The sequence below is a fragment of the Ursus maritimus genome, unplaced genomic scaffold, assembly GCF_017311325.1.
Source record: "Ursus maritimus isolate PB19 unplaced genomic scaffold, ASM1731132v1 scaffold_28, whole genome shotgun sequence".
In the NCBI taxonomy this organism is placed as follows: domain Eukaryota; kingdom Metazoa; phylum Chordata; class Mammalia; order Carnivora; family Ursidae; genus Ursus; species Ursus maritimus.
Window position 1 is genome coordinate 25,177,024 of NW_024425341.1, and position 24,538 is coordinate 25,201,561.

At 53.2% G+C, this 24,538-nt stretch overlaps 1 protein-coding gene and 1 long non-coding RNA gene across 3 annotated transcripts; one reads left to right on the plus strand and one right to left on the minus strand.

Moving 5' to 3' along the window:
• Nucleotides 1–4,938: 4,938 nt before the first annotated feature.
• KBTBD11 (kelch repeat and BTB domain containing 11) lies at nt 4,939–10,895 on the minus strand. Its single transcript, XM_040643333.1, is given in 4 exon segments — nt 4,939–9,725; nt 9,728–9,784; nt 9,787–10,354; nt 10,490–10,895. Coding segments are annotated over 4 exon segments (1,974 nt in total). The 5' UTR covers nt 10,895; the 3' UTR covers nt 4,939–8,781.
• A 6-nt stretch (nt 10,896–10,901) lies between these two features.
• On the plus strand, nt 10,902–21,461 carry LOC103679336. Of its 2 annotated transcripts, none has more exons than XR_005838270.1 (4): nt 10,902–11,221; nt 12,838–13,307; nt 13,921–17,668; nt 18,518–21,461. It is a non-coding gene; the product is annotated as an uncharacterized LOC103679336 (long non-coding RNA). The 2 variants fall into 2 exon arrangements; XR_005838271.1 differs by having other exon boundaries at nt 12,838–13,184.
• Nucleotides 21,462–24,538: the final 3,077 nt, after the last annotated feature.

Sequence of the window (24,538 nt, forward strand, 5' to 3'; positions counted from 1 at the left end):
GCCCGGCCAGGTGCCCCGTGCAGTGAGGGGTTGGGTGGTGCCCCTTGGGGTTCACACGCTATCCACCCGGGGGTGGGGGGTGGGCAGGGCCTCCAGGCTGCTGCAGAGAGGCCGTGCAGGGCACAGAAGGGCCTCCGATGGGCCAGGGGAAGGACAAGGAGGGAACCCCCACTGACAGGAGAACAAGGGGGTCCTGGTGGAGCCAGACCGGTCCCTGGGCCCTGTCCGCCTCGGGGACCCACGGGTGGTGGGCACTCGGTTCTGTGTTAACGGAGGCGCAGCCGGGGCAGCCCAGAGCTCAGGGCTGACCTTCAGAACATACAGTAGTGGTTGCTGAATGACTGAATGATCAGTGAAGCTCCAGCGAAAATCCTCAGCCAATCCTCGGAGCTCAGACTGGAAGGCACAGCAGGACAATTCCCCTGGTTCTCCTGGATCCCCATTTTGCAGGGAGGAAGCCGAAGCACGGAGGAGGACTGGCGAACGTGTCCAGGTCGGCTGGGACTGTGGGCCGGCCCTCATGCTGTCTGGCCTCAGACACGCTGACTTAGCCCGGGAGTGATAACCACATGAAAGGGGAACTTCTAGTTCACGTGCCGTCCCTGCGCGTTGCTGAGTGTAGAGAGCTTGTCATTACCGATGTTCATACACACCCTTGACCTTAGGAGCCGCTGGTCAACGGCTGCTGGGTCACATCCTGGGAAGGAGAGCACGTTGCCTTCTTGGTGACGCGGGGGTTCCCTCTCTGTCTATGAGATGCTGGTCAAGGAGGGCTGTGGGCTGCTGGCGGGGTTCACTGCGGTGCCCCCACACCTAGAACAGACCTGGTCTTACGAGGTGCTCGATCTTGTTGAGTGCACCAGCTGGTCGACACACGGACAAGGTCTCGAGGCACTTGGATGGAGAGGCCGTCCCGGGGTCACATTGGAACTAAGCCCACTCTGCTCAGGGCCGAGTGTGGGTTCACTCACACCTGGATGGCCGTGGAGGGGGCTGTGGTATGCCGATGGGCAGGCTGTCCTGGGCAGGGGGCCTGTGGGGGCTCCCCCCAGAAAAGGGCAGCTTTCCTAATTTGCAGAAGTCAGGTGGCTCTGAAACGGCCTTGCCGTGTGAGTGTCACCTTGGAGACCATAATACGCTGACCCTACGAGATGTCTGGGAAGAGTGAACAAGGTAATGTGTGTGAGATGCCCGGTGTGGCATGTGCCTGTAGACGTTCCCGCCATGAAAGCTGTTCGTTTCAACAGTAAAGTGATCCCTAGCTTGGTGCTTCTCAACGCTTCTTCCATCTCGGTAGCTGGCTTCACACAGATGGTTTGGTAGAAAATGTAAGTGGTTGCAACCTGTTTTGGGGAGAGAGGCCACCTCAGCTTCAGTTCCCAAGTCGATTTACGAGTTGGCTCATGCCCCCTTTTGTCCCAGAATGATTTCGTGTGCGTTTAGGGTCACCTACGATATGACAGAATCTCATGAGTTTCACCCAAGGCAACAGAAGGGAAGGAATGAGGAGCAAGCAGGTTAGTGCCCACCAAGCAGCAAACAGCCCAAACCTGACTGTGAACTTTCTAGCACGGTGAGAATGAAGTCACACCACTGACACCTGCCGGGAGCTAAAATCTGACAAACTGACGGGAGGAATTGGGGAATTCTTAGTAGGAGGACACGAATATCAATGTTGTCATTTTTCAAACAATTCGCAAGAAATCTGGCTGGGGAAGTGGGCTGCCCTGCCCCTCTGAGAAGGCTATTCTAATTAACCCAGCATTCCCTATAATTACGCAGTGATCCCTGCTGGCTACGGAGCTCTAAATACTGCATCGCCTTTGAGGAACAACTTTTCAAAAACAACTGACCAAAGCACAAAACAAATGAGTGCTACACACAACATAGAGGGATCTCATAAACATTGTGCTGAGTGAAAAACACAGGAAGACAGAAAAAAGCAAATGCTGCATGCTTCCATGTTTACGAAATGGATCTATAGTGACAGAGGCAGGATGGTGAGTGCCCGCAGCCAAGGTGGGTTGGGCAGCAAGGGAGTTGGACGGAAGTCTGCAGGCAAGGAGTTGCTCCATATTCTGTGCTGTAACTCCACGGACACCGATATCCGCATACATATATATTTTGTCAGAAGTCTTTGAACTGTATACTGAAAATGAGAGTATTTGTTTGTGTGTCAATTATATCTTAATAAAGTTGATCTTAAAATAATACATAAATTGAAAACTCCTGTCCACACAAAAACCTGCACGCTTTATCTGTAATCGCCAAAGCTTCCCAACCAAGGTGTCTTTCAGCAGGTGGATGCATATCTGTGGCACATTCAGACCATGAAACAGTGTTTAACGCTAAAAAGAAAGGAGCTATCCAACCATGAGACCATGGAGGAAACTTAGATGCACACAACCAGTGGAAAAAGCCAGTCTGAGGCTACTTACTCTGTGATCCCAGCTCTGGGACCTTCTGGAAAAGGCAGAACTACAGACACAGTAAAGAGAGGAGTGGCTGCCAGGGGATGAGGATGGAGAGGGAGGGGTGAGGTTGGAGAGGGAGGGGTGGAGATGGAGAGGGAGGGGTGGGGATGGAGATGGAGGGGTAAGGATGGAGAGGGAGGGGTGGGGATGGAGAGGGAGGGGTGGGGATGGAGAGGAGGGGTGGGGATGGAGAGGGAGGGACAAGCAGGCAGCGCACAGAGGGTTTCAGGTAGTGACACTACTCTGCGTGACCCTGTCACGATGGGTACATGTCATCACACATTTGTGCAAACCCACAGAGTGTGCCACACCAAGAGTGACCCTGATGTCGACTGAGGACTCCGGGTGATGACGACGTGTCTATGCAGGTTCTCAGTGGTGACGACTGCCCCGTCCAGAGGGGATGCTGGCGGTGGGGATGCTGGTGGTGGGGGAGGCTGTGCAGGAGGGGACTGCTCAGTTCTGTGCTACATCCACAGCCAGAAGCGACAGAGACTGCTCCTGCCAGGAAGGGCCCCTGCTGTCCTCAGGTGCGGAGATTGCCTCTGATTTCCCAGCCCAAGGTCACAGGATTTGGACACTGCAAGCCTTGCTAACCGTTCGCGATTCCCTTACTAGAATATAAGCGGGTTATAATAAAAAGCTCTTTCTTAGAGCCTTCCTCCCCCACGCGTGGTTTGTGATGAAACAACCTCTCCAGGGCCATCCAAATATGATAGCACAGGTGGCATCTGCCGTGACAGGTGCAGGACGAGGGGCCAGCCCGGGGAGATGTGTCAGCAGGGAGGACAGCGCTGAGGGACCTGGGCTCCACGGGGACCATCTCATCGTTCAGGCCCCAAGCGCCCAACACCGCCACGAGCACCTGCATTACCGGTGGTGTTTGTTAAAACGCAAACTCCGGGCTCTGCCACAGACATCTTAAATGGGAATCTCTCATGTTGGGACCTAGGAATTCACATTTTTTAGGAGGTCCCAAAGTGACTTGCCCGGACTCTGAGGTTTGAGGTGCTGTGACCCAGTGGGAGCATGTGGCAGGGATTTGCATACACCTGACCCCGTAAGCATTCTGACGGGTGTTTCAATCGCAGGTTTGCAAATAAGGAAATGTGACCATTCCGTGGAGTCGCGTGTCCCACACATTCTGTTAGCAGGGGACAGAACCACAGTTCAAAATGAACTGAAGACGACCTCCTGCCACTGTGCTTTTCCGCTGGGCTCCAACCAGCACCAGAGGTCAGCTTTACGGAGTTTAATGACCAACTGTTGGGGATCAGCTGTCGATGATGGATTCCCACGCTCTGAAACACTCCAGTAATGGGCTTCTAGCGTGACTTCCCTGGGAGACGGCTGTGTGCATCCAACCGCTAACTTTCTGTTGCTGGAATGTTTAGGGACATCTGCTCAGAGCCAGCAGTTCAGTCTAAGGCAACACAGGGCCCAGGTCACTGTCCTGTTAGCACCAAAGGGCAGAGCCTCCAGCCACCAGCAAAATGGGTCCCCAAGGAAGGTCCTCAGTGGGCCGTTATGGTCTCTCAAGAATTGAGCGCCATGAACTTTCCTCTGCAAAACCAGATTTCATTTCATCTCTCATAAGTGGTTTTAAGAAATCCTCCTTTCTCACGGGGCGAGAATCCTAGACCAACCATATGAACTTTCCCACATCCTCCATGTGCCCCAACTTTTGTTTTAAAGTTCATCACCTCAGTCTGCAAAGCCCATGTGTTTTGTGGCATTACATCTAATTTAAAAGATGTGAAAATCCAAGAAAATCATTCCAATCTAGTATCGAAATCCCAAAACTCAGGGGGGAAAGTTGCAGCTGTGGAAAAGTTCAGATTAAATTCTATTGTTGCAGGAAAAAAGGCCATAAGGGAACTAGAGATGGCAAGCTCCGTCTGGGAGCTCCTCCGTCCACCCTTAGCCTAAGGATATTCTTTTAGCGACATCCCCCATCTCCCCGCCCCATGAAACAATATTTTCAAGAGGAAAAGAAATAATTTCTTAAAGAACCCCTACAAATTAACAATGACACAGATCCATGCTCATGAGGAGGGCAAACTGTAAGAGGAAATGCTTGGGTCTACAGACTTCCCATTCCTAGGAGGCTAAATGAGCATGGAGACCCAGAAGGTGTGGTTGGCATGGAAACCACCACGTGCCACCACTTGCAGGCGGAGGGGACAGGTGAGAGGGCGGAGACGTGAACAGGCACCTAGTAAGTGTGAAGAGACCCCCGAGCTTAGATGTGGGTGCTGGAAGGACCCTCGGGAATCATCATACTCCTCATTCATAGATGGGGAGCCGCCAGCGCAGGCCTCGCAGGGCTGGAATCTCCGCAGCCCAGGTGAGCGTGTTTCCGGTTTCCGGGGGCGGGAGGGCGCCTCACCTGGCGCTCCGCTCTGCAGGGTGGGGGTGTCAAAGGGGGGGACGGGGGCAGACAAGCAACCACTACACAGATTCAGGAGCACTAGCATTTCCGATGATTTATTTCATCTCGGCATAAGCGGACAGGTACAAGGTTTCACAGCAATTGCGCCTGGGTGTGAAAAACCGAAGCGTTAACAAACACATTCCCTGCGTACAGTGCCAGCGGGCTAACCCGGGCTGGGGGCGGGGATGGCGTGTCTCTCACCGACACCACCGGGCAGTCTGCTTACAGTTGGGAAGAGCTCTGGAGGAGCTTGCGTCCCCCAGAAGAACACCCGCAGCCCGCATTTCAGCTCACTGCCAGCCGGTTCACCGCGCGTGAGAGCCGCGAGCCCTGCACCGGGGCGCGAGGGCACGGCCTCCCCATGCAGCCCGGCAGGTGCAGGGCACGTGCGGGCAGAAAGGCGGATGAAACCGGAGCGTGTGCTTGTCTCCCTTCCCAGCGCCATTGCTTCTCACGAACACCATCGCACAGGACCAGGAAAAGGAAGAACGCTGAGTTTTTTTAATGCCCAAATACAACATTTTGTAAGCTAGAGAACCATCTAAAGTAAGACAGAACACAAGCAGCACTTCTGCCTACATTTCGCCCCGTGCAGGTGTTACAGCGGGCGGTGGCCGAAACGACCTTGGCTTTAGGAACCACAGCAAAGGACCTCAAACACGTCCCGTTTCAAAACCGTTCACAGGAAGTTACCCAAGAGACCCGCGGATGAGCCAGCAGTACTGAAGCCGCACCCGAAGCGACCGCGGAGGCGGATGGCTTCATCTCTCCGGCGTCTGCAGCAACACCCAAGGCAAAGAGTAGGAACTGCCGCAAACGCGCGGCCACAGCGTCTGTGTGTTCTCCTAGAGGAAAAGAAAGAGGTGCCACCAGAGACGCAGAAATCCCATCAGCAAGTCCCAAATCCAGCTCCAGAGAGCTGCCAAGAGTCAGGTTGTTCCCGGGACCAAGAATAAACGCCGGAAAGAGGACATCTCGAGCCCGTGTCTTTGGGTTTCAAATGAACCTTGAGGGACAACAGGTTGTCAGCCAAACAGGATGGAGCTTTTCTGTGCACTGCAATCCTCCCTGACAAGACCTCCGCTCTTTCACATACGTGGAAACGTCCGAGTGCAGGGTTACCTTTATGAGAATCAGGGATGGTCCTGCTACACACATGAGGTCCGCCTGCCTCTGACACATGGTCACCACGAGTCCGTCTGCAGCAGAACAAGCACCCGGTGAGTAATAATGGTACAGTATTCCTACACCGCGCTGGGTGCAGACTCGGAGCATCAGCCTGCACATGCCAAGGCCCCTCCTTGGAACATCAGCGGTCGGGGCAAGTCGCAGCAGGGACTGCCCACCCCCACCCCCACCAAGCAATCCTCCACATCGCGGCCCCAGAGAGGTGGCGTTTCTGCTTGCGTACCTGGTGCAAACCTTGTGGCTACAACTCCAAATAGTGGCCCCAAAAGCAAAATAAATTGGTCCCGATGGCATCTGTTACTATGAGGTATTCCTATTTAGAAATAAGATACACACTATTCTATGTCCTTTTACCTATCCTTCCGTTTCCCTAGGCTTCCTCGTGTATTCCATTGGGACAAACCCCTGGAGCTCCAAGGCCAGTTCCTGCAGGACTGATGCCATGTCCAGGACTGGCCTTTGTTAAATTAAATCATAAAACAATACACAGAACTCCAGCTGGGCATGTGATGGGGAGGCTCTCTGCACCTGCCACCCAGCACGTCCCTGTGGGGACGAGTCTGCTTTGGAAATCCACCTCCACAGAATTTGTTTTGAAACGGTAAACATCGCAGGAATGATTTCTCGAGCAAAATCACAGTGATAGTATTTTATGAACTTGAGATTTAAGGAATGAAAATATTAGCCTGGTTCCATTTCATATAAAAGCTTTAGCATAAATATAGTAACATTCTAGAGGAAAATGTGCTATGATACAAGGCGTACGTTTCTTTAAAAGAACATTATTTGTTTCCTTTTGCTCTAACTTCTCTTTCTACTACCATTTCTGCATTCTACTCCTAGAAGGCCAGGCAATCTGAAGTCTGTCCTTCTTTCCTAAGAGGATGAACCAGGCTGCCAAGGTAGCCTCTTGGCTCGTGAGCAATCATGAGCAACCACACAGGTCACCAAACATACGCTAACTGAAATCGTAAATTCCATTCCTCCGGCACATGGCTAAAGATGCAAGCTGGTCACGTCTGAACATACTTCGCTGATAACTTCCATAATCACAGACTCTTTAAAAAGCATAGTTTATTTCCCAATGACCCACTCTTGCTACAGAGATGTCAACCCCCATCGCTGGATTAAGAAGTGAAGAGTGGTGGGGGTGCATGATTTCCTCTAATTAAGTGCCAGTGACTTCCAACGTGTACTTTTCCTACCACAATCAGGAGACGGACTGGATTCAGAATCCGGACCGGTTTGCCTCTATTTGTGAGTATGTACTTCATCCTTCAATTCAGAGTAAATAGTAACCTCTGTCTACGCCTATTTGGCAGGCAAAGTGTTATAACAAATGAGAAACATTTTATTTGTTTTTAATGCTTGTGACCTTTCAAAGTACTGAGTTTCACGCTAATTCTTTCAGGTATTTTGGAACTCAGTTAGAAAAATGTAGTCTACTTGCTAACGACATTATAAATGTGTGTTATTTCCCCCTATGTCAACTCTACCACAACATGCTTGTAGAGATTCATTTCCCGCATCAGCATTACCTAATACATACTTGGAACATCGTAAGTAGTGGGTTCCAAATGTGCCTACATGTTTGTCTTTAGAAGTGTCAAAAAGAGTGCTTTTAACCTTCTTCTGGGGGGGGAGGGGAAGGGGTAACCATTTCTTTGAGCCCATTATAAAATATGAAGGGGGCTGAGCATGCACAGGGTACCTGACAAAGTTCCTTTTAAAATAGACAAGCACCCTTGTGGGTCAGCTTTTCCTATTCATGGTCTGCTCTCTGAAGGAAGAGTAAATCATTACTAGAACATCGGACATAAGTATTAACACCCTTTAACTTAGAAATCTGTAACCCATCTAAGTTGAAAGGTGAGCTGATCTCCTCGTGAGAGGGGAGTGCGGCCCACTCTGTGGGATCTGCAGTCGGCAGGGGAAATCCTTCCACTGCTTGCTGGACAACAGACATACTGTACCAAACATCCCACCTTTCATACTTGTGAAATCTGGACCTAACCCAACCCACACTTGAACATAGGATGACATGAGCCTTTTAACTAAATTAGAAAAGTTTTAAAAGCTCTACGTATAGGTTATGAATTTAAACCTCAAGCCAACAGAAGTGTGGCCTTCTCTCAGTGGCTCACCGATATAGTTCATGGTGTCCTATTTCAGGGTCTCCCCTGGGGCGCCGTGGCCCTGAGCTGTGCTCGCAGGGCCTTCTCCTAGCGCAGTGAGGAAGCTACTGCGCAGACTCACGTCTGGCCGGCTCTCCACCCCACTCGGGAGCGCAAGTGCCCCCCGAGCACCCCGGCTCGCCCGGGCACACTCTGGGACCCACCCACTGATCCTGAGGCTTCATCTTCCAATTCCTTCTCCTTCTCCCTCAGATATCCCGTGTCATATTTGTAAGGTTACTATTTGCACACACCTTACGTACTATGCCATTGACCCCGTAAAGCAAAGCAGCGCAAAAAGGAATGCAGAATAGGGCAGCAGACCTTAAAATAGCATTGCGGAAAGTCTTCAAGGCCCCACGACAAGATTCCAACTTCAAAGCGTTTAAATGGTCCCCGTGGACAGCGCCCACCCCAGGATTCTCTCCTCGCCCTCCCGCCCCTCTACCCAGTTGGATCTCTGCCCACGGGGGCGTCCCTGAGGGAGAGGCCCAGGTGGCCCCTGCCCGCCCTACGCGGCGCCCTCCTCAACTCGGTCCGGCTTCTCGGGCAAGTTGAGCACAAACGGAAAGAGCGCGCCTCGAACGTCCAAGGGGACGCGGAGCGGCGCGGGTTCGAAGCTGCCGCCTTCGCCCGCGCCCACGTCCGCGCCGGGCTCGCTGTCCTGCGGGGGCACGAAGCGCCAGGTGCCTGCGCGGCTCACGCAGTAGATGGTGCCGTCCAGCGCCACGCAGCGGAAGGGCTGCAGGCTGGATGGCGCGCCTGGGGGCCGCAGGTGCGCGGCGCAGCGGCTCCACTGCTTGGCCAGACAGTGGTAGCGGAGTACGCTGACGCCTCCGGCCGCCGTGGCCGCCGCCTGCGAATCGCCACGGCCCCCGCCCAGGTCGAAGCGGTAGATGAAGCCATCTAGGGCCACCATGGCCGCGGAACGCTCCCTACTGCTGCTGCACGGGCACTCCTGCCACTCGTCGCGCCGCGGGTCGTACTTGAGCAGGCGATAGAAGAGAGAGCCCCCGGACACGTAGATCTCGCCGTTGCAGGTGGTGGCTTCGTGCGCTACAGCGAAGGCACCCCGGGGCAGCGGCGCCACGGCGGCCCAGCGGTCGGCACGCGGGTCGTAGCGCTCCACGCTGAGCAGGCACTCGCCGCCGACAGCGTACAGGTGGCCGTCCAGGGCCAGCAGCTGCAGCTGTGAGCGCGCCTGGCGCAGCGGCCGCACGGTGCTCCAGCGGTCGGTGGCCGGGTTGTAGCAGAAGACCTGGTCCGAGGGGCGCGCGCGGCCGTCGGGACCCGCAGGCCCCACGCCACCGGCCACGAAGAGGTAGTTGTAGAGCACGCACAGACCGCAGCCCCGCGCCGGCGCGCCCTCCGGCAGCCGCGTCAGCTCGCGCCACTCGCCGGCCGCCTCGTGCAGGCAGTAGACGGCGGCGTCGCCCCGGCCCTCCGAGTCCCCGACGGGCTCTGCGGGCGGCTGCCCGCGCTCCCCGCCGGTCCCAGCGCGGCCGCCAGCAGGCGGCTCGGCCGGCGCGCAGGCGGCGGCGCAGCAGCAGGTCGCGCTCAGCGCCCGACAGGCGCCCGAACACCGCGGGCTCGCGCAGCACGTCCAGGTAGTGGTCGCTCATGAAGCGGTAGGCGGCGTCGCGAAGCTCAGCCAGTCGCTGCCGCTTGGCCGCGCTCAGCACCTCGTAGCAGTTGGCCAGGCTCAGCTGCGGCGCCACGGCATCGGTGGCGCGCTGCACGGCGCACGGCAGCTGCAGGCGACGCGCGCCGGCCACCACCTCGGCCACGTTGTCGGGTCGCACGCCCGCCATGCGCCCGCTGTACGCGTAGGCCAGCAGCAGCCGCAGCGCCGCCCAGCCCACGCCCTGCACCCGCAGCACGTCCCGGGACGCGCGCGCGCGGAAGTAGTCGCTGCGAGCCGCCAGCACCGCCTTGTGCGCCCGCAGCCGGCGGCCCGACACCTCGATGACCAGGTCGGGCTCCCCGTGCGCGGGCCCGACGCCGGGGGGAACTGGCGCGGGGTCCCCGGGCTCCTCGGGGGACAGGGGCTCCTCGGGAGACACGAGCTCTTCCAGGGACGTGGGCTCCTCGATGGACACGGGCTCCTCGGGGGACACGAGCTCTTCCAGGGACGTGGGCTCCTCGGTGGACGCGGGCTCCCCGGGCGACACGAGCTCTTCCGGGGACGCGCGCTGCGCTGGGTCGCCGGGCTTCTCGGCGGACGCGGGCTCTTCCGGGGACACAGAATCCTTGGGGGACGCGAGCTGCTCGGGATCCCCGGGCTCCTCGGGGGACGCGGTGCCCGCGCTGCCGACCTCCCACTGCCGCTCCACCACCAGCGGGCCGCTGCGACGCGAGGGCGGGGAGGACGCTGCGCCCTCCGCGGCGGAGGCGCGAGACTGCGGCGGGGAGTCGTCCCCGGAGCTGAAGCACAGCGACGCGCTGAGACTGCAGGGTGTCTGCGCGTCCGGCGGCTGCAGGCTGCCCTCTCCCGGAGCCGCGGGAGTGCCGCCCCGGCCCCCGGCCTGGCCGCACGCTCCCTGCGCAAAGGCGCCCCCGGCCTCGGCCCCGCGGCCGTGGTCGTCCCTGGGGTAGAGGGCGCAGGGAGGCACGGGGTTCTCCATGGGAACGCTTGCTCTGGCCGCCGCCGCAGCCGGACCCCCGCTCAGCAGCCCACCATGACCGCGCCCTGACTCAGCCTGCTCAAGGTCGACTGTTCCTCTGGGGCCCTAGCTGCACGGACTTTTCCTGGCCCGAGATCAAATTTCACTTTTGTGTGCACAGTTCCTCTGGCTCACACACGGCTCCCCTCTCCCGCAAGGAGGAGTGTGTCGGTCCTGTGTGCACTCTCAGCTGAACTTCTGGAGGGCAGGCACGTCAGCGTTGGCTAGCCCAGTGCCAGGGTCTCAGTGGCTGCTTCTCCAGGCCGGTGCACGGATGCTTCCCTGCAGGTACGGCCTCCCACGGCCTCCCCGGTTCTCCGCAGTTCCTTTGCAGCTCTGAGCTACCCAGAGCGGCTGACAATCCCCGGCAGGCCCTTTCTTTCTGGGCTAGTGTTCATCACTTTACTTTTCATCCCATCTGGCCCATCGCTGCGTCCCAGGACAAACAAGTCCAAGGCAGGCTGCCTCTAAACTTCAGAACCGGGTTTTAACTCCGTTTCCTGTGGAGCCCACGCCATGGAACTTGGTTTTATTTTTAAGACTCCCATTTGTGATTCGGGTTTCTATTAGTCTTCTGTCCTTGCGTCAACAGCTCCTGATGTGTCTGCATCCACGCTGTTCACTCCCCGGGGAGGGGGGTTTGTCCATAATTCACTTGCCAGGTGGGTGTTAGTAAAACAGGATTACTGCAGGAGAACTGGCCTTCCTCACTGATCCGTCAGGAGCCTCTTCCTTTGTTGGAACATCAGATGTTTTCATATGGTGTCAGCACACTCTTCTCGTTCCTGTTTGTGGGAGAGAGAGAGGGTGTTTGAGTGTGCATTTTTCAGTGGCGTTATTGTGTGTCATGGGGTCTACCACACTCCCCCACCACTGCCAGGTTAGGGGACTCACAGCGGGTGGGAAAGGGGAGTGTGACCCTTCACTGCGGGACAGTTTGCTGAATAAGATATACAGAACACCTTAGGGATTTTTTTAGAAGTGCCCTCTCCTTGTTCCTGCCCTGTTTATGAGGCCCATGAAGGAGAACCCAACTCAGGCAATGGGCTTTAAAAACATTGGGTTGATCCAAACAAAATTGCTTGTTTTGTGGGTAAAAAAGCAGTCACATATCAACAAATTCCTAGTTTCAACTTAATGGGGTGTATATGTAAAGAACGTTCGGTGAGAAAGCATAATTAACCTTATTAATTTTATTAATATGTGACACTTTCCCTACAGTCTTTTCCAGTCGGTTTCGAAAGCAAATATTTGGAGGAAGGAGCTGAGAACACTTCTCTGGAGTTGGTCTCAGAGGCTCAACTCCAAAATTTGTTTGCTCATTCTTGGAATTGTGTCTCTGAAAAACCTCAGAGAAGCAATTCTCCAAATAGCCCATGTGCAGCAAAAGAAGGGCCAAAGCAAAAAAAAAAAAAAAAAAAAAAAAAAGTGGAAGGCAGATGTGAGCATGATAAAATATAATCTTTCCTAAATTAGGTTTTGCCAAACCTAATTAGGCAAAACCTTCTGAGACTCCCCAGCCTGAAAGGGGTCTTAGCAGCCTAACCATGAACATAAGGGGAGAGTCAGATTGTGTTCCAGCTTTCTAAAGAAGAGAATACAGGCAAGAAACACACCAAGTACAGCTTAGTTTTATCATTATTAGGTGGGATGTTTTAGCCTCTCAAATGAGACGGATGATTCTTAATCAGCTTCCCCCAACATCTCCTGATTTCTGCCTATTCTACTGACGACGGTTCCCTGACCCTTATAAATGCTCAGGGTTGAGCGTATATACCTGCTTGCCCTTGCTTCCTGCTGCCGTGTTACCAAAAACGCTTTCCCCTTATTTTAGCAGTGTCTTTGAGTTGGACATTCAAAACATTCAATTCTCCCTTCCCCGTCCTCTGTCCTCTCTTTTCCAGAAATGTAACGGTAACCTCCATGGCACATTCCCTGTATGCAAGGCAGTGTCCAGACGCATGGAAATGCCGGGTTAGGAAATGCTGAGTGAGCTGAAGCCTGGCCTGCGGGGTGTGTGGGTCGTGGAGGAGGCCAGCAGGACCAACACGCTCTGTGTTTACTCAGCTGTGGCCCAGCCCCGCTGCGATGCCATCCGAACTGTCCCGAGCCGCCATGCCCAGCAAGGTGGCCGTGAACGCTAGCGCACAGCGAGGGAGGGCGGCGACGCGCTGGAACGCTGGGAGTAGCCTATACAGCAAAGCTCATGGCATCGTCCCAAGGACGCAGCGGTGCTTTCTCAGTCGGCGAGGTCATTCGAGGGAAAGTCTGATAAAGCTAAGACATACCAACGTAACTTACTCAAAAATTCATAGATACAGAGAAAAGGTTGTCAGAGTCAGGGGTGGGAGAAATGGGTGAAGAGGGTCAAAGGGTAAGTATATATGTGGTGCGTATGTGTGTGTGCGTGCATACACGCGTGTGAACCTTAATGTCAGAAAATCAGAGAACTGGCTGTTACTAGGCTCGTTCTTTAACACTTCTGTATGCCACACAAGACCGTAGACCCCAGAGGACTAACCTAGTGTTTTATTTCTTTCTGTGGCCTGAGAAAGGGTCCCAGAACTTCCTGGCTCTTTCGCTGGCTTGGCTCATTAGAATGAATAAAAACCCAAGAGTTGTCTTCATGTCAATCATCACAGACTGAAAGAAAAGGCGTAGGATAGGACACATTCTTAAAGCTTCAGTTTGGAACTCGGTGTTTTAAAAGCCCTACAGAGCCAGGCTGGTCAGGTGTGTTTTGTTGTAGGTACGATGAAGCACGAGCCGCAGCTCCACAAAGAAACCAACATAATCCAAAGAAGCGGGTGGTCTGACCACTGGAGCGGTCCAGGGGCCTCCAAGAGACAGATGGGGTTCTCATCGCAGCCAACCAGAGAAAGAATAACACTCAATCATCTCGAAAATCATGCCTCTGGGGTTCTTATGACGATCCCACTTTTACTTGCCAACACACATGAACCTTATGAAATTGTGTCCTTTTGCAGGAGATTTCCAGCAGAGGTGGTTTGACTCCGTCCCACTGACGCCTCTTCACCAGGCGCCCCGTGCGCCCCGGCTGGGATTAGAGCCAGTCACGCCAGCCTCCCTGCGATGGAGCCGAGACAGCCCCTCCCAGCTCAGCCACACGACCAGCCCTACGCCCAGCAACCAGGTCAGGAGTCCCTGTGCCTGTCCAGCCGGCCAAGGTGATGCCACGCACACATTGTCAGGGATGTAAGAGCCTGCCGCTCTCCAGTCAGGCACGGTGACGCTGAGTTGGGAGCTGGGAGGCCGACCCCAGCAGCCCCTCCACCGGGGAAGCTACGGTCCCCAGCTTGCAAGCGTCTGGCCTCGTGCGAGGCTTACCCACCACCTTGCAGAACAAATGGATCCGATTCCACAGGAGAAACAAGGACATTAGGCAGAGGAGCTGTTTCCTTTTTCAAATAGTGTCAAAGGAACTCAACAGGAACGGCCCTATCTTCCCTCCCCCCAGAATGACCACTACTGTGATTTCACCTTAAAATAGATGGGGAGGAGTCAGCCCATCGGGCGTGAACAGTCCTGAGACATCAGCAACTCTGCTAAGACGCTTCGTGTCACATTTCTCTGGATTGGAAGTCAGGGTTTCTCCCCCATTTTGTGGTTGGTTCTAGAATCAGAATTCCACGAAGAGGCCCCTGGAGGACTCTGGAGGTTGCAGGTCCTGGTCATTGGCAGTAACTGACACCCCCTCTGTGATCGTGGCCTGGGGAAGGCTTTCTTTCCCGAGTGGTCACCAGTAGGCGCTGCCCCGAACGCCACTTTGGGGGCTGCTACGTCAGAGGGTAGACGGAGTCCTAGCATATGGGGACGTGTCAGGGGGGAGATGGGGTGACAGTGGCAGGCTTTCTTCTTGACTCTAGTTAGAAAATGTTTCAATAAGAGCAAGTTTTATTTAAATATAATTTATGTAGCATTTCCCCCTGAAGGATAGGAATCTCTTCTGGACCTCATAAATACCTAAAGAGACTTTTTAGTTTCTTTCCATGAATTTCTTCACTATTAATAGGAATTTTTTAAAAAATGATTGTGATTTCCTAATGTGGACATTATGTATCTAATGTGGGTATTAGTTTATCTAAAATTAAATATGCTTCCTTATAATATAGGTTGCTTGAAAGAATCTTCCTTCTAAATTATTATGGTCAGCTTTTAAAAAAAAAATAAAGTATTTGTTAATAGACTAAGGAGACTCATCTGAGCTTCTGCGACACGGAGCAGATTTTGCTGCTCGTAAGGAATTCCTTCTGGGTGTTGTCCCCGTCCTGCCCAACCTGTTCCATAAACATCTCCATCCACACCCCATTAGGTCCCAGAGTCCCTGGGGACAGCACCTGCCCCATGCCCACTGTGTGCCTTCCCCAACACCAGAAAGACACCATTCTCCCAATGAACAGCCAATAGTCAACGTGAGGTTCATTAACAAGAAAGCCATAAATACAAGAACCAGCATCATGTCCCAGGGACTTGTAGGGAACCTCAGGAATTCTGTTGGGATTATAAAACATGTTGATTTGCTTCAGCTGTTCATACAAATATTGCTTTTCAAGATGATTTCTTCTTCGGGCCCCAATTAAAATGAGTGGGCAGTTTCAGAAGGGCCTTGAGCAGGTGGGTGGGGAGGGCGCCCAGGCTGCAGGCTGACCGCTGCTCTTCACCCCCGTGCCTGGTTCACATTTCCCGAGTACTCTTCATAGGACAGAGCAGAGTTTTAGGAGGACCGTCAAAATGACGTGTGCAGAATTACAAAGTCCAAAGCTAGCCACGGGGAAGCATCACTCACAAAACAGGTCTTCATCTGGAAACGCAGCCCATCAACTCTGCTGTTTGGCTGCTAAAAGCAAGTGGTGTGTGGCGTCTCGGAAGACATGAAAAGTGGTAGCCCCCAGAGTCTGCCAGCAAGAGATCTCTAACAGGCTTCAAGCATGCAGATACTCCGTGAGTAAAGGGAACCTAAAACCAATATATTCTGTGCAGTTTAGAAATGACAGGGTGGCTCGTGACATAGTTTGCGGGGTAATTAGATAATTAGATGACTATGTGGCTGCCCTTCCGTAGGTCAAGTGACATTGATTAGAGCTTATTCCACCAGACTACAATCTATCACTTTATTTTTTACGAAGGACATTCCTAAAAGACCAGATGAACTGTGACATAGCCTCACTATGTACCGGGAGTAACGAAATGTGATAGCTAACGTCGCCTGTCGCAGGCACGGCTCTCCTGTGCGAGCAATCATACAAGCATGCGAGGCCCTTGCTTTCACTAGCTCCGTTCTGCAGAAGAGGAAATGAGACGTGAGGCAGCCTCACCAGCGTCGTGCAATGACTCACGCATGCAGCCCCTAAGTGCCAGAGCCAGAACTGGAACCCGCACCCTGGCTCGAGGGCACACGCCGAGAAACACCAGGTCCCATGCTTTGGGAAGCGCTCGGTCCCTCACTAGCGCTGACCGCGAGGGAGGGGACTTCAGCTGCTTCCACAAACTCAGTGGACTGAAGCCTGCGCTGTCTTCCCGAGCCCCGTCCGTTGCCCAGGGCGACCTGCCCACAGGGTCCTAGAAACTGGCTGCCCCACCCAGCTCCGAGAGTAAAGCAGACAGACGCGTGCGGGCACCTGCTCGGAGTGCTTTTGCGGGAGTTATTAGGGCAGTCACAATCTTTGTAACTTGAAGTGGCTGAATCTTCGGCGGGGAATAATGGGAACAAGTAATCTTACTGGGAATTTCCTGAATAAAAGCTTTCTGTAATAGCTATTCTTCAAGTCCAGACTCCAAGGCTGGGGAAGGAGGCGGTGGGCCAGCTGTTCCAAGACACTGCATCCTCGTGCATGTTTGTACCTCAGATCCCTTGCTGACGGGGCTCCCGTGCCCCAAGCCAGCTCTGTCGGCATTCGAGCTACAGTGCGCCTCGTTGCCGAGCTCCGGCTCCAGGCTCCGTGTCTGTGGGGACTGCCCACCTCGCTTTCCCGTGAGGTGGTGTGGTCTGTGTTCCCAGAGAAGGTCTCGTATTAGTGCTACATAGGTTCACCCCTTGTCTGCCGTGCACCCCCCTTTTCTAGAACATGAAATTCGGGACAGAAGACTTCATTACTCATTCTATCCTTACCACGGGCTCTCCAAGGGCAACCAGCAAACATTTGATTGGTGAATGAATGGACGATGTTAACCAGGGAAACTAGAAAAACAACTCTGAAAACGTCCACATGTAAACCACATAAAACCAAGTTCTGAAACTGTACCAAGGATGACGTATGTTACAGTGTTATCAATGAGATAGGGTACCACTCAGAACAGCTCTCGAAAGGGATTGGAGGTGATCTCTGGGTGTTGGTTTAAAGATAGGCTTTCTAATCTTCTATATAACTATGCTGAGTTTCTGTATTTTCTAAAAATGCAAATATACTGCTTTTATAATCATAAACAGTTGTGGGTTTTAAATTACAGGTTTGCTCCAGGCAGAGTCCAGCACATAGCTGGCCTTCCCCGTGCCTCGTTCAGCAGTGCACGGCCTCAGGTCGGCTCTCTGCCTGCAGTGACACAGCAGCCTTCGAGCTGAACAGAAGGAGAAAGGGCCCTGCCTCAGTGGATCAGGGAGCAGAAGTCAAAGGAAAGCTTGTCTTCAGCAGAACAAAAGGAAGCCAACACACAGAGCAAAACCTAGGAGCTGGATCAAGCCATGCTTACAGCCAGCTTCACCCTGGGGCTTCTGAGGTATGTGAGCTAATAAATTCCATTTGTAACGTAAGCTAACTTGTGTGGGATTCCCATCCCTGGAAACTGCAGTCATTCTAACTAAATACCAGGACCCACGTCATGGCGCTGCCCTGGGGATGACCTGGGACGTTTGTAAAGAACTCAGCACAGCACAGTTCCTGCCCCTGGGAAGTGTGCACAGGTGAGGGTTCCCACCCTGGCCAACATCACAGAGAGCCCACCAGGACCAAACGAACACTGACAATCCCAGCCGTGTGTCCAGACAAGCCCCCAGTGCCATCACGGCAACTTCCAGGTCCATGCTCATGACCCACACACAAGGACAAGTAGGGCAATCATCAGGGTCCTGATGGAGTAAAGGAGAAAATGCTCGATGCTCAGAAATTGCCAGTTACTAGTCTCATAAAAGCAAAAAACGTAGCAACAGACCCAAACCACAGCACAGTTTTCCCTTTTCCCATCTCTGGAGCATTGAACACGTGGCCTCAGAAAAAAATGCCTGAGATTGTTCTAGCTGTTCCCCATGCGAGCTGGCTACCCAAGTCCGCAGGGATAGCTTCCTGCTGGTCAGGAATTCAAGACGGTTGGTGGGAGCCTGGGATCTCAGCCTGAGGTGCCGTGCTTTGCTGACCTGTGCCCCCCACTCTGTGGGCAGCTCGCGGTGCACTGTGAGGAAGGCCATGCAGTGAGGGGGGTCTCTGTGTCCGCACCCTAGGCCTTCACCAGTTACCGCCTGGTGGGAGGGAGTGAAGCAGCGTAGAGAGATGAAATTTACATTAAGCCAGCTGGACAACCGGGTCAAAATTTGTTGAATGGATTTACTAAATGTTCTGCTTTCTTCCTCAGATCATGGATTTTTTTTTTTTAGTTCAAGAGTTCTGAGATACACACCATGTTAGAGCTCCAGGGTGCACAAGACGTTCCTTTGTTGGTGATGTAATGACCACACTGGGAAGGAGAGGCGGAAGGTAAGAGCCACCTTCTGCGGCTCAAGGGAGCGCTGCGCCTTCACATGCCACATGCAGCGTGATCAGAGGGCCACCGGCTGCCAGCTGCCCCACGGTCCTGTGCGCACCCGAGTCCCTGGCTCACAGAACTGGAAGAACACCTCTGTGCATTCTTTCCAAAGACAGTCTCCAAGCCAGAGGAGCGCAACGTCTGCTCCAGGTTTCCGCAAGTGCCTTCGGAGGGCAAACTCAGAATATGTTGAAATAGAAGCATTCGTCTGTCCTTGTGGGTCCAGATTCAAGATTACAGATTTAGCCAAACATACAGCGTGAACAGTAAGGTTATAGACAGAATCACCGAGCACCTGGAAAGAGGTGCATGAATTGCAAAACTATGTTGCAATATTAGCTAGGAGATGCAATTCTGAGCAGCATGTGGGTAAACTGACTTTTCCAAAGTAAACCTGTTTTGTGTATCCCCTGAAATCAAGCTGAGTGTCCCACCAGTGATGGGAAGCTGCAGTCAGAAATGAGAGACTACCTGAGCCAGATTAATCCCAGCTCTTCCCAGTTGTTCCATCTGTTAAATCCCCATGGATACCTCAACGCCGATAAATAACTGACCATCTTCAGTCGTTTGCCTACAACGTAGCAGGAAGCGTACGAGGTACCAGAAAGCATCTAGGAACCCAGCCAATGTGGTCCCAGCCCCCACCGAGTTCGCGGTCTAGTGAGAAGGCAAATCCCAAGCCAGTCTATGAATTCCAAGGGAATGACAAACTGGTGAGTGCCGTGAAGGAAACACACACGATTCTGAGAGAACGATGGCTGGACCAGATTTCTACTCTGGCATCAGGAAAGACTCCTCTGAGAATAGGGAGTGCTTGTGTAACCCCGAGAGGAGTCATGGTGAAGCAGGTAGCGTGGAAGAGCCTAGCTAGAGGGAAATCCTCGCGGTGGAAACAAGCCTGACCAGTTCTAGAAACAGGAGGAGGTTGGAGGCACTGGGGAGCCCTTCGGGTCAGTGGGTCAGCGGGGCCCGCCACGCCCACAGAGCCACAATGTCTCCGTGACAATGGAAATCCCTTGATGGCTGGTGAAGAAGGGAAGGGAAGGTGACCTGATGGTAACGTGATCAGTCCTGTGCTTGAGAAAGATTGCTTTGTGCCCCTTGCACAAAAAGAATTCACTAAGTTCCTCTTAGACTGAGTTTGGATCTGCCAAGATTACTGTACGTGTTAAAAATGAACTAGATTTACATGTATCGCTAAGAATACATTTCAAAAACACAATTTTGAATTGTTGAGGGTTGGCGGTTTGTAGAAAGAGACTGTAATACCATTTACATATATTTTACACACGAAGAATATACTGTATGTTTTGGGAATGTGAAGAGGATAGGCCGGGATCGGGTATTGAGGTTACTTCCCAAGGAGGAAGGAAGGAATGGAAGCTCCCACTGACTCGGTATCATCTGTGGTTGTTGTTTGTTAAATGTAAAGCATAAAGGGCAAAATGACAATGTGTTAAATCTTTTTAGGGTACACGTGTACTTCTTTCTATTACATTGCTCATGACGTTTGAAATATTTCACAATTGATAATCTGAGAAGTTAAATGGCTACCAGTATTTACCAGTCAATGAATCTAGCTTAGTCCTGAAAATGGATGGAAGCCACACAACCTTAAACATTAAGTAAGTGGAGTTCATCTTAAGGGTAGGAATCCCCTTGAGTTACTTGATTCCTAGTGCTGGGATCGTTAGTTGAATCACTGATTCGGGATGCTGAAAGTTCCAAAGGAACTGAAATTTGGCAAAATTAAATAAAAACTCACATTTTGTCATCTGTAAAGTTTTAAGCTCTTGGTTTTATAAAAGAGAGCCTTGTCCAAGATCACACACCAGTTACCTACAGAGGCTAATTAAAGCCTATGAAAGTCCCCGGGCACCCCAGGCCGCTCCGTCGGTTCAGTGTCTGCCTTCAGCTCGCGCTGGGGTCCTGGGATCGAGCCCTGCATCCTTGTACCCTCCCTGGCACCCCTGCATTCTTGGGCTCCCTGCTCAGCAAGGGGGCCTGCTTCTCCCTCTGCCTCTGCCCCTCCCCCCCACTCTCTCGAACTCTCTCTCAAATATATAAAATCCTAAAAACAAAACTGAAAGTCCCAACCCAGTGCCTTTTCTACTAATGTCACTTGCTTATTTACTGTTGTTGGTATGAATTGAAAAAGAGGCGGAAACCCTTCTCTCCAGCTTCTGTTCTGCTCTGGTTTGGATGAACCGTAAGGCAGAGAGTCCCATCTTTCCTCTCCCATGGCACCTGCGCCGTCGGCACATCTGCACGGGCCTCATCCACGGACGTTATCTCACTCCTGCTCCCTCCCTGACCACGGCAGCTGCCGACAGTGAGCGTGGACCCTGTGGGGCCTGGGGACAGCCACGCAGAGCCGTGCTTCTGCTCAGGGTCCAGGCCCACGCCTGGCAGAGAGATCACAGAGACAGACAGTGCAACGGATCCAAAGTCCTCTCACGAGGGTGAGTTTTCGAATCAAAGAGTGGCCGGCCTGGAGGGGAGGGCAGCTGAAATGCTAACGGACCTTGCAGTGGTATCTTAGCCAGTATTTTTGAAGGAGAAGCGAAGAACTGTGGTCTGACACGTCTGAGTTCACGAGTGTGAACAGGAAGACCATCTCCTGTCCAGGTGGTCCAGAAATCACCAGGCGCGAGTGTGGACGCAGGAGCTAAATGTGTGTAGTTCTCTCTTGAGACTGACTCTGAGGATCCCTTGTGTGATTATTTGCTGTCTTTGCAAACTCTGAACATCAGAATGAATATGGTTTATCGATGAAAGTCAGCAATGTCTTGATTTGTACCGCGTTTTTTCCTGTAATATGAGTTTGAAGCCAATGTGAGGGTGAGTTCAGGGCGAGAGAGGAAACTTCAGTCTCAGAACGATGATGATTTTGGAAAACAAACCCAGTCCCACTTTGCAAATGCCAAATACAGGGAGCCACCTAAGTTACTCTGGGGGACTGAGGCTTCTGAGCGAGCCGTGAGGCACCGGGCGGCGGCCCCCGCAGTCTGCCCAGTGTTTGGAATTCCCTGAAGACGTGGAAAGTTGCTGAGTGGAAAAGATGGTTTTGAGGCAATAAAACCAGGTGGTGGGGACCCTGGGTGGCTCAGATAGTCAGCAGGGAGCCTGCTTCTTTCTCTCTTTCACTCTCTCTCTGGCAAATAAATAAATAAAATCTTTAAAAAATAAAAACAAAAACCAGGTGGTGATGGGCATCTGCCCAGCTGGGCCCACTGTGACCTTTTGCTGTGTAAGCTGACAACATATCCTCACCGAGGTGACCGACCCTCAGTAAGAGCTGGGGCCCCACGCGGGGCGTCCCTTCCACAAACCCTCAGCCTCCTCTCTTGTAATGGAGCCTGCTTTTGGCAGCCACCCCTTCTCGTCGGGGGTCTCGGCACGCAGCCCTGCCCCTCACAGCCCAGCCCACAGCAACAGGAGCTCCTGAAAAGGGCTTTGGATTTTTATAGAAGTTTCCATCGACACCAGGACATACTGTGGATACCTCCCAGAGCGGGGGAACGCAATGCTTCACCAAACTGCAGCTACCGGTCCACCTTAGCTCAAGGTCATGTATCTGACCTCCCTCGTAGATGCGGGGTTGGGCCGTGGGCACCTGCGTGCTCCACTCTGTTCCCACGACCCCCGGATGGCCAGCTGCTTAGACAGCCCGACCACCTCGTCAAGCCCTCATCCAGCACGGCCGGTTTCCAGTGCCCCGGATGGAAACTCAAATCTCTGGAAAATTTCAGGACAAGGACTTTCCAGAGCATTCTCATTTGCAAAGCACTGAATAATAAACAAGGAATTTTGTCAATAAATTACATTATATTGCTATGCCATCATTAAAAACTGTGTTCTCAAAGTTTCCAAGCATTTGGGAAAAGGCCTCCATCACAATGCTGAATTTAAAGACCAAGATCACAAGAGAGCTCATGCCATTTAAAGAGAGAGGGGGAGAGAGAGAGAGAACACGGGGGGAAATGCAGGAAGAAAGATGCTGAAAAAAGTGCCAAAAAGTCTAAAAGGCTTGTTGATGGTGAGAAGATGTGTGACTTCTTTTTTCCTAAGTTTTGGTGTCTTCCAACTGGCTCTCCTCAACATGTACTGCTTTCAGAATCAGAAAAATCACACACGCACCCCCCTCTCTGTCCATGTGTGTGTGCATTCACGCCCGTGTGTATGTGCTTATGTGACCACATACGTGTGCGTGCGTGTGTGTCTGTGTACAAACCTACAACGCCAGGTCCAGTCGGGCCCCCGAGAGGAAGGGTGTTCGGGGAAGAATTCAGTGAAACCAAGCCCACACTCCTCATGGCCAGGCTCTCAGGCACATTGTCCTGAAGGTGATGTATCACTTTTAAAAGTCAAATTCTGATACATCTCAGGCCTGATTTGGGCTGTAGGTTTGCAGGGAAAACATGTTGGCATGCAGCCTGCTAACCCTCCGAGTGTCCAGTCTCAGAAGCTGTCCCCACACTCAGGACGTCAAAGACCCCGAGAGCACCAGCTCCCTGCCTTTCACAAAACCAGGAGAAACTGAGCCCAGAGGGGCCAAGCGACTGCCCGGGGCTGCACGGCTACGGAGCTCGGGGGTGGACCGGAACCGGGGTCCTGCCGTGCCCTTTCACTACGCGGCACTATCTCGAGTCCAGGAACGTGAGACAAATGAAGGCTAAGATGCAGCTACTTGTAAAGATTCCTACAAACCCCACAATGGTCGGTGCACAAGACCGCCCAGGCGACCAGCGGATGTGGGCAGCAGACTGGTGGCGTCACCCCAAAAGCTCCCAGATACTCATCTGCTGGGGCCGGCGCCTCTGAGAACAGGCAACAGAACAGCGAGGAAAGATGCTGCCGCACCTTTGCGCCTCGTCCGCTCGCCGACGAACGCCTCCTGCACGTGTCGGGGCTCCACGGGCGGGGACAAGTGCCTCTCAGCTCACACTCCCGTGTCAGCAGACCCCAAGGCCACTGTGAACCCACAGTCATGGCCACGTCTGAGCAGCAAGAGACTCTAGACTCCAGTGTCCCTAACAAGGCCCTGGGGCCCCGCGTAGGGACACCCTGCTGAGCCAGAGGCCATAGGCGCCTGGATTCCTTCAAAGCTCCCCGCTGGTGGGTCACAGCCTTCGGTATATAGACTGGGCCTCTTTGTCCTAGCTCAATATTTCTCCTTGAAATATGTGACCCCTCCAGGAGATCTTGTCAATAGAGTAATAATACGAGCGTTTGCGTTAAAATGAATCCCGGTGATGTCTGTCTGCACGAACGAAATGAAGATAATTGTTCTTCCCGCCCTGACTTCTTTAGAGTGATAATGCACAGGGCTAGAATTATTTCCTCTTATTTCCGTATTTAGGCAGAGTGATTCCCCTCCCCCCCGGAAGAGCAGGAGTGTGCACAGGTGAGTGGCCCGTGCCACGTGCCACATGAATACATAAGACACTGTGACATGAGCTGAAGCCCCAGTCACACTCGGCGCTGGCTACCCTGCCCCGGGATTGGTGGGGAGGAGCTCCCCTCTGCACCATGAACCCCTGCCGAGTGCACGGACACAGCATCCTCCCGGCAGACGCAGCCCCCACACCTGAGCTGCCCAGGGCTCTTTATCAGGGTCGGCTTCTCGTTCACTAAGTCATGCATTCATTCACAAACATATAATAATACAAGCCCACCAAATGCCAGGCCCACTTGTAGGCCAAGCCGACCACGGGAAACAGGACACGAAGAATCCTGGCCATGGACCCCCGTTTCAGCAGGGACACGTAACCTACATCAGCTCCCCCAAGCCCACTGAATGTGACCCGCAGGACGCAGGTGCAGAACCGGCGTCGTGGGGCTCCTGGT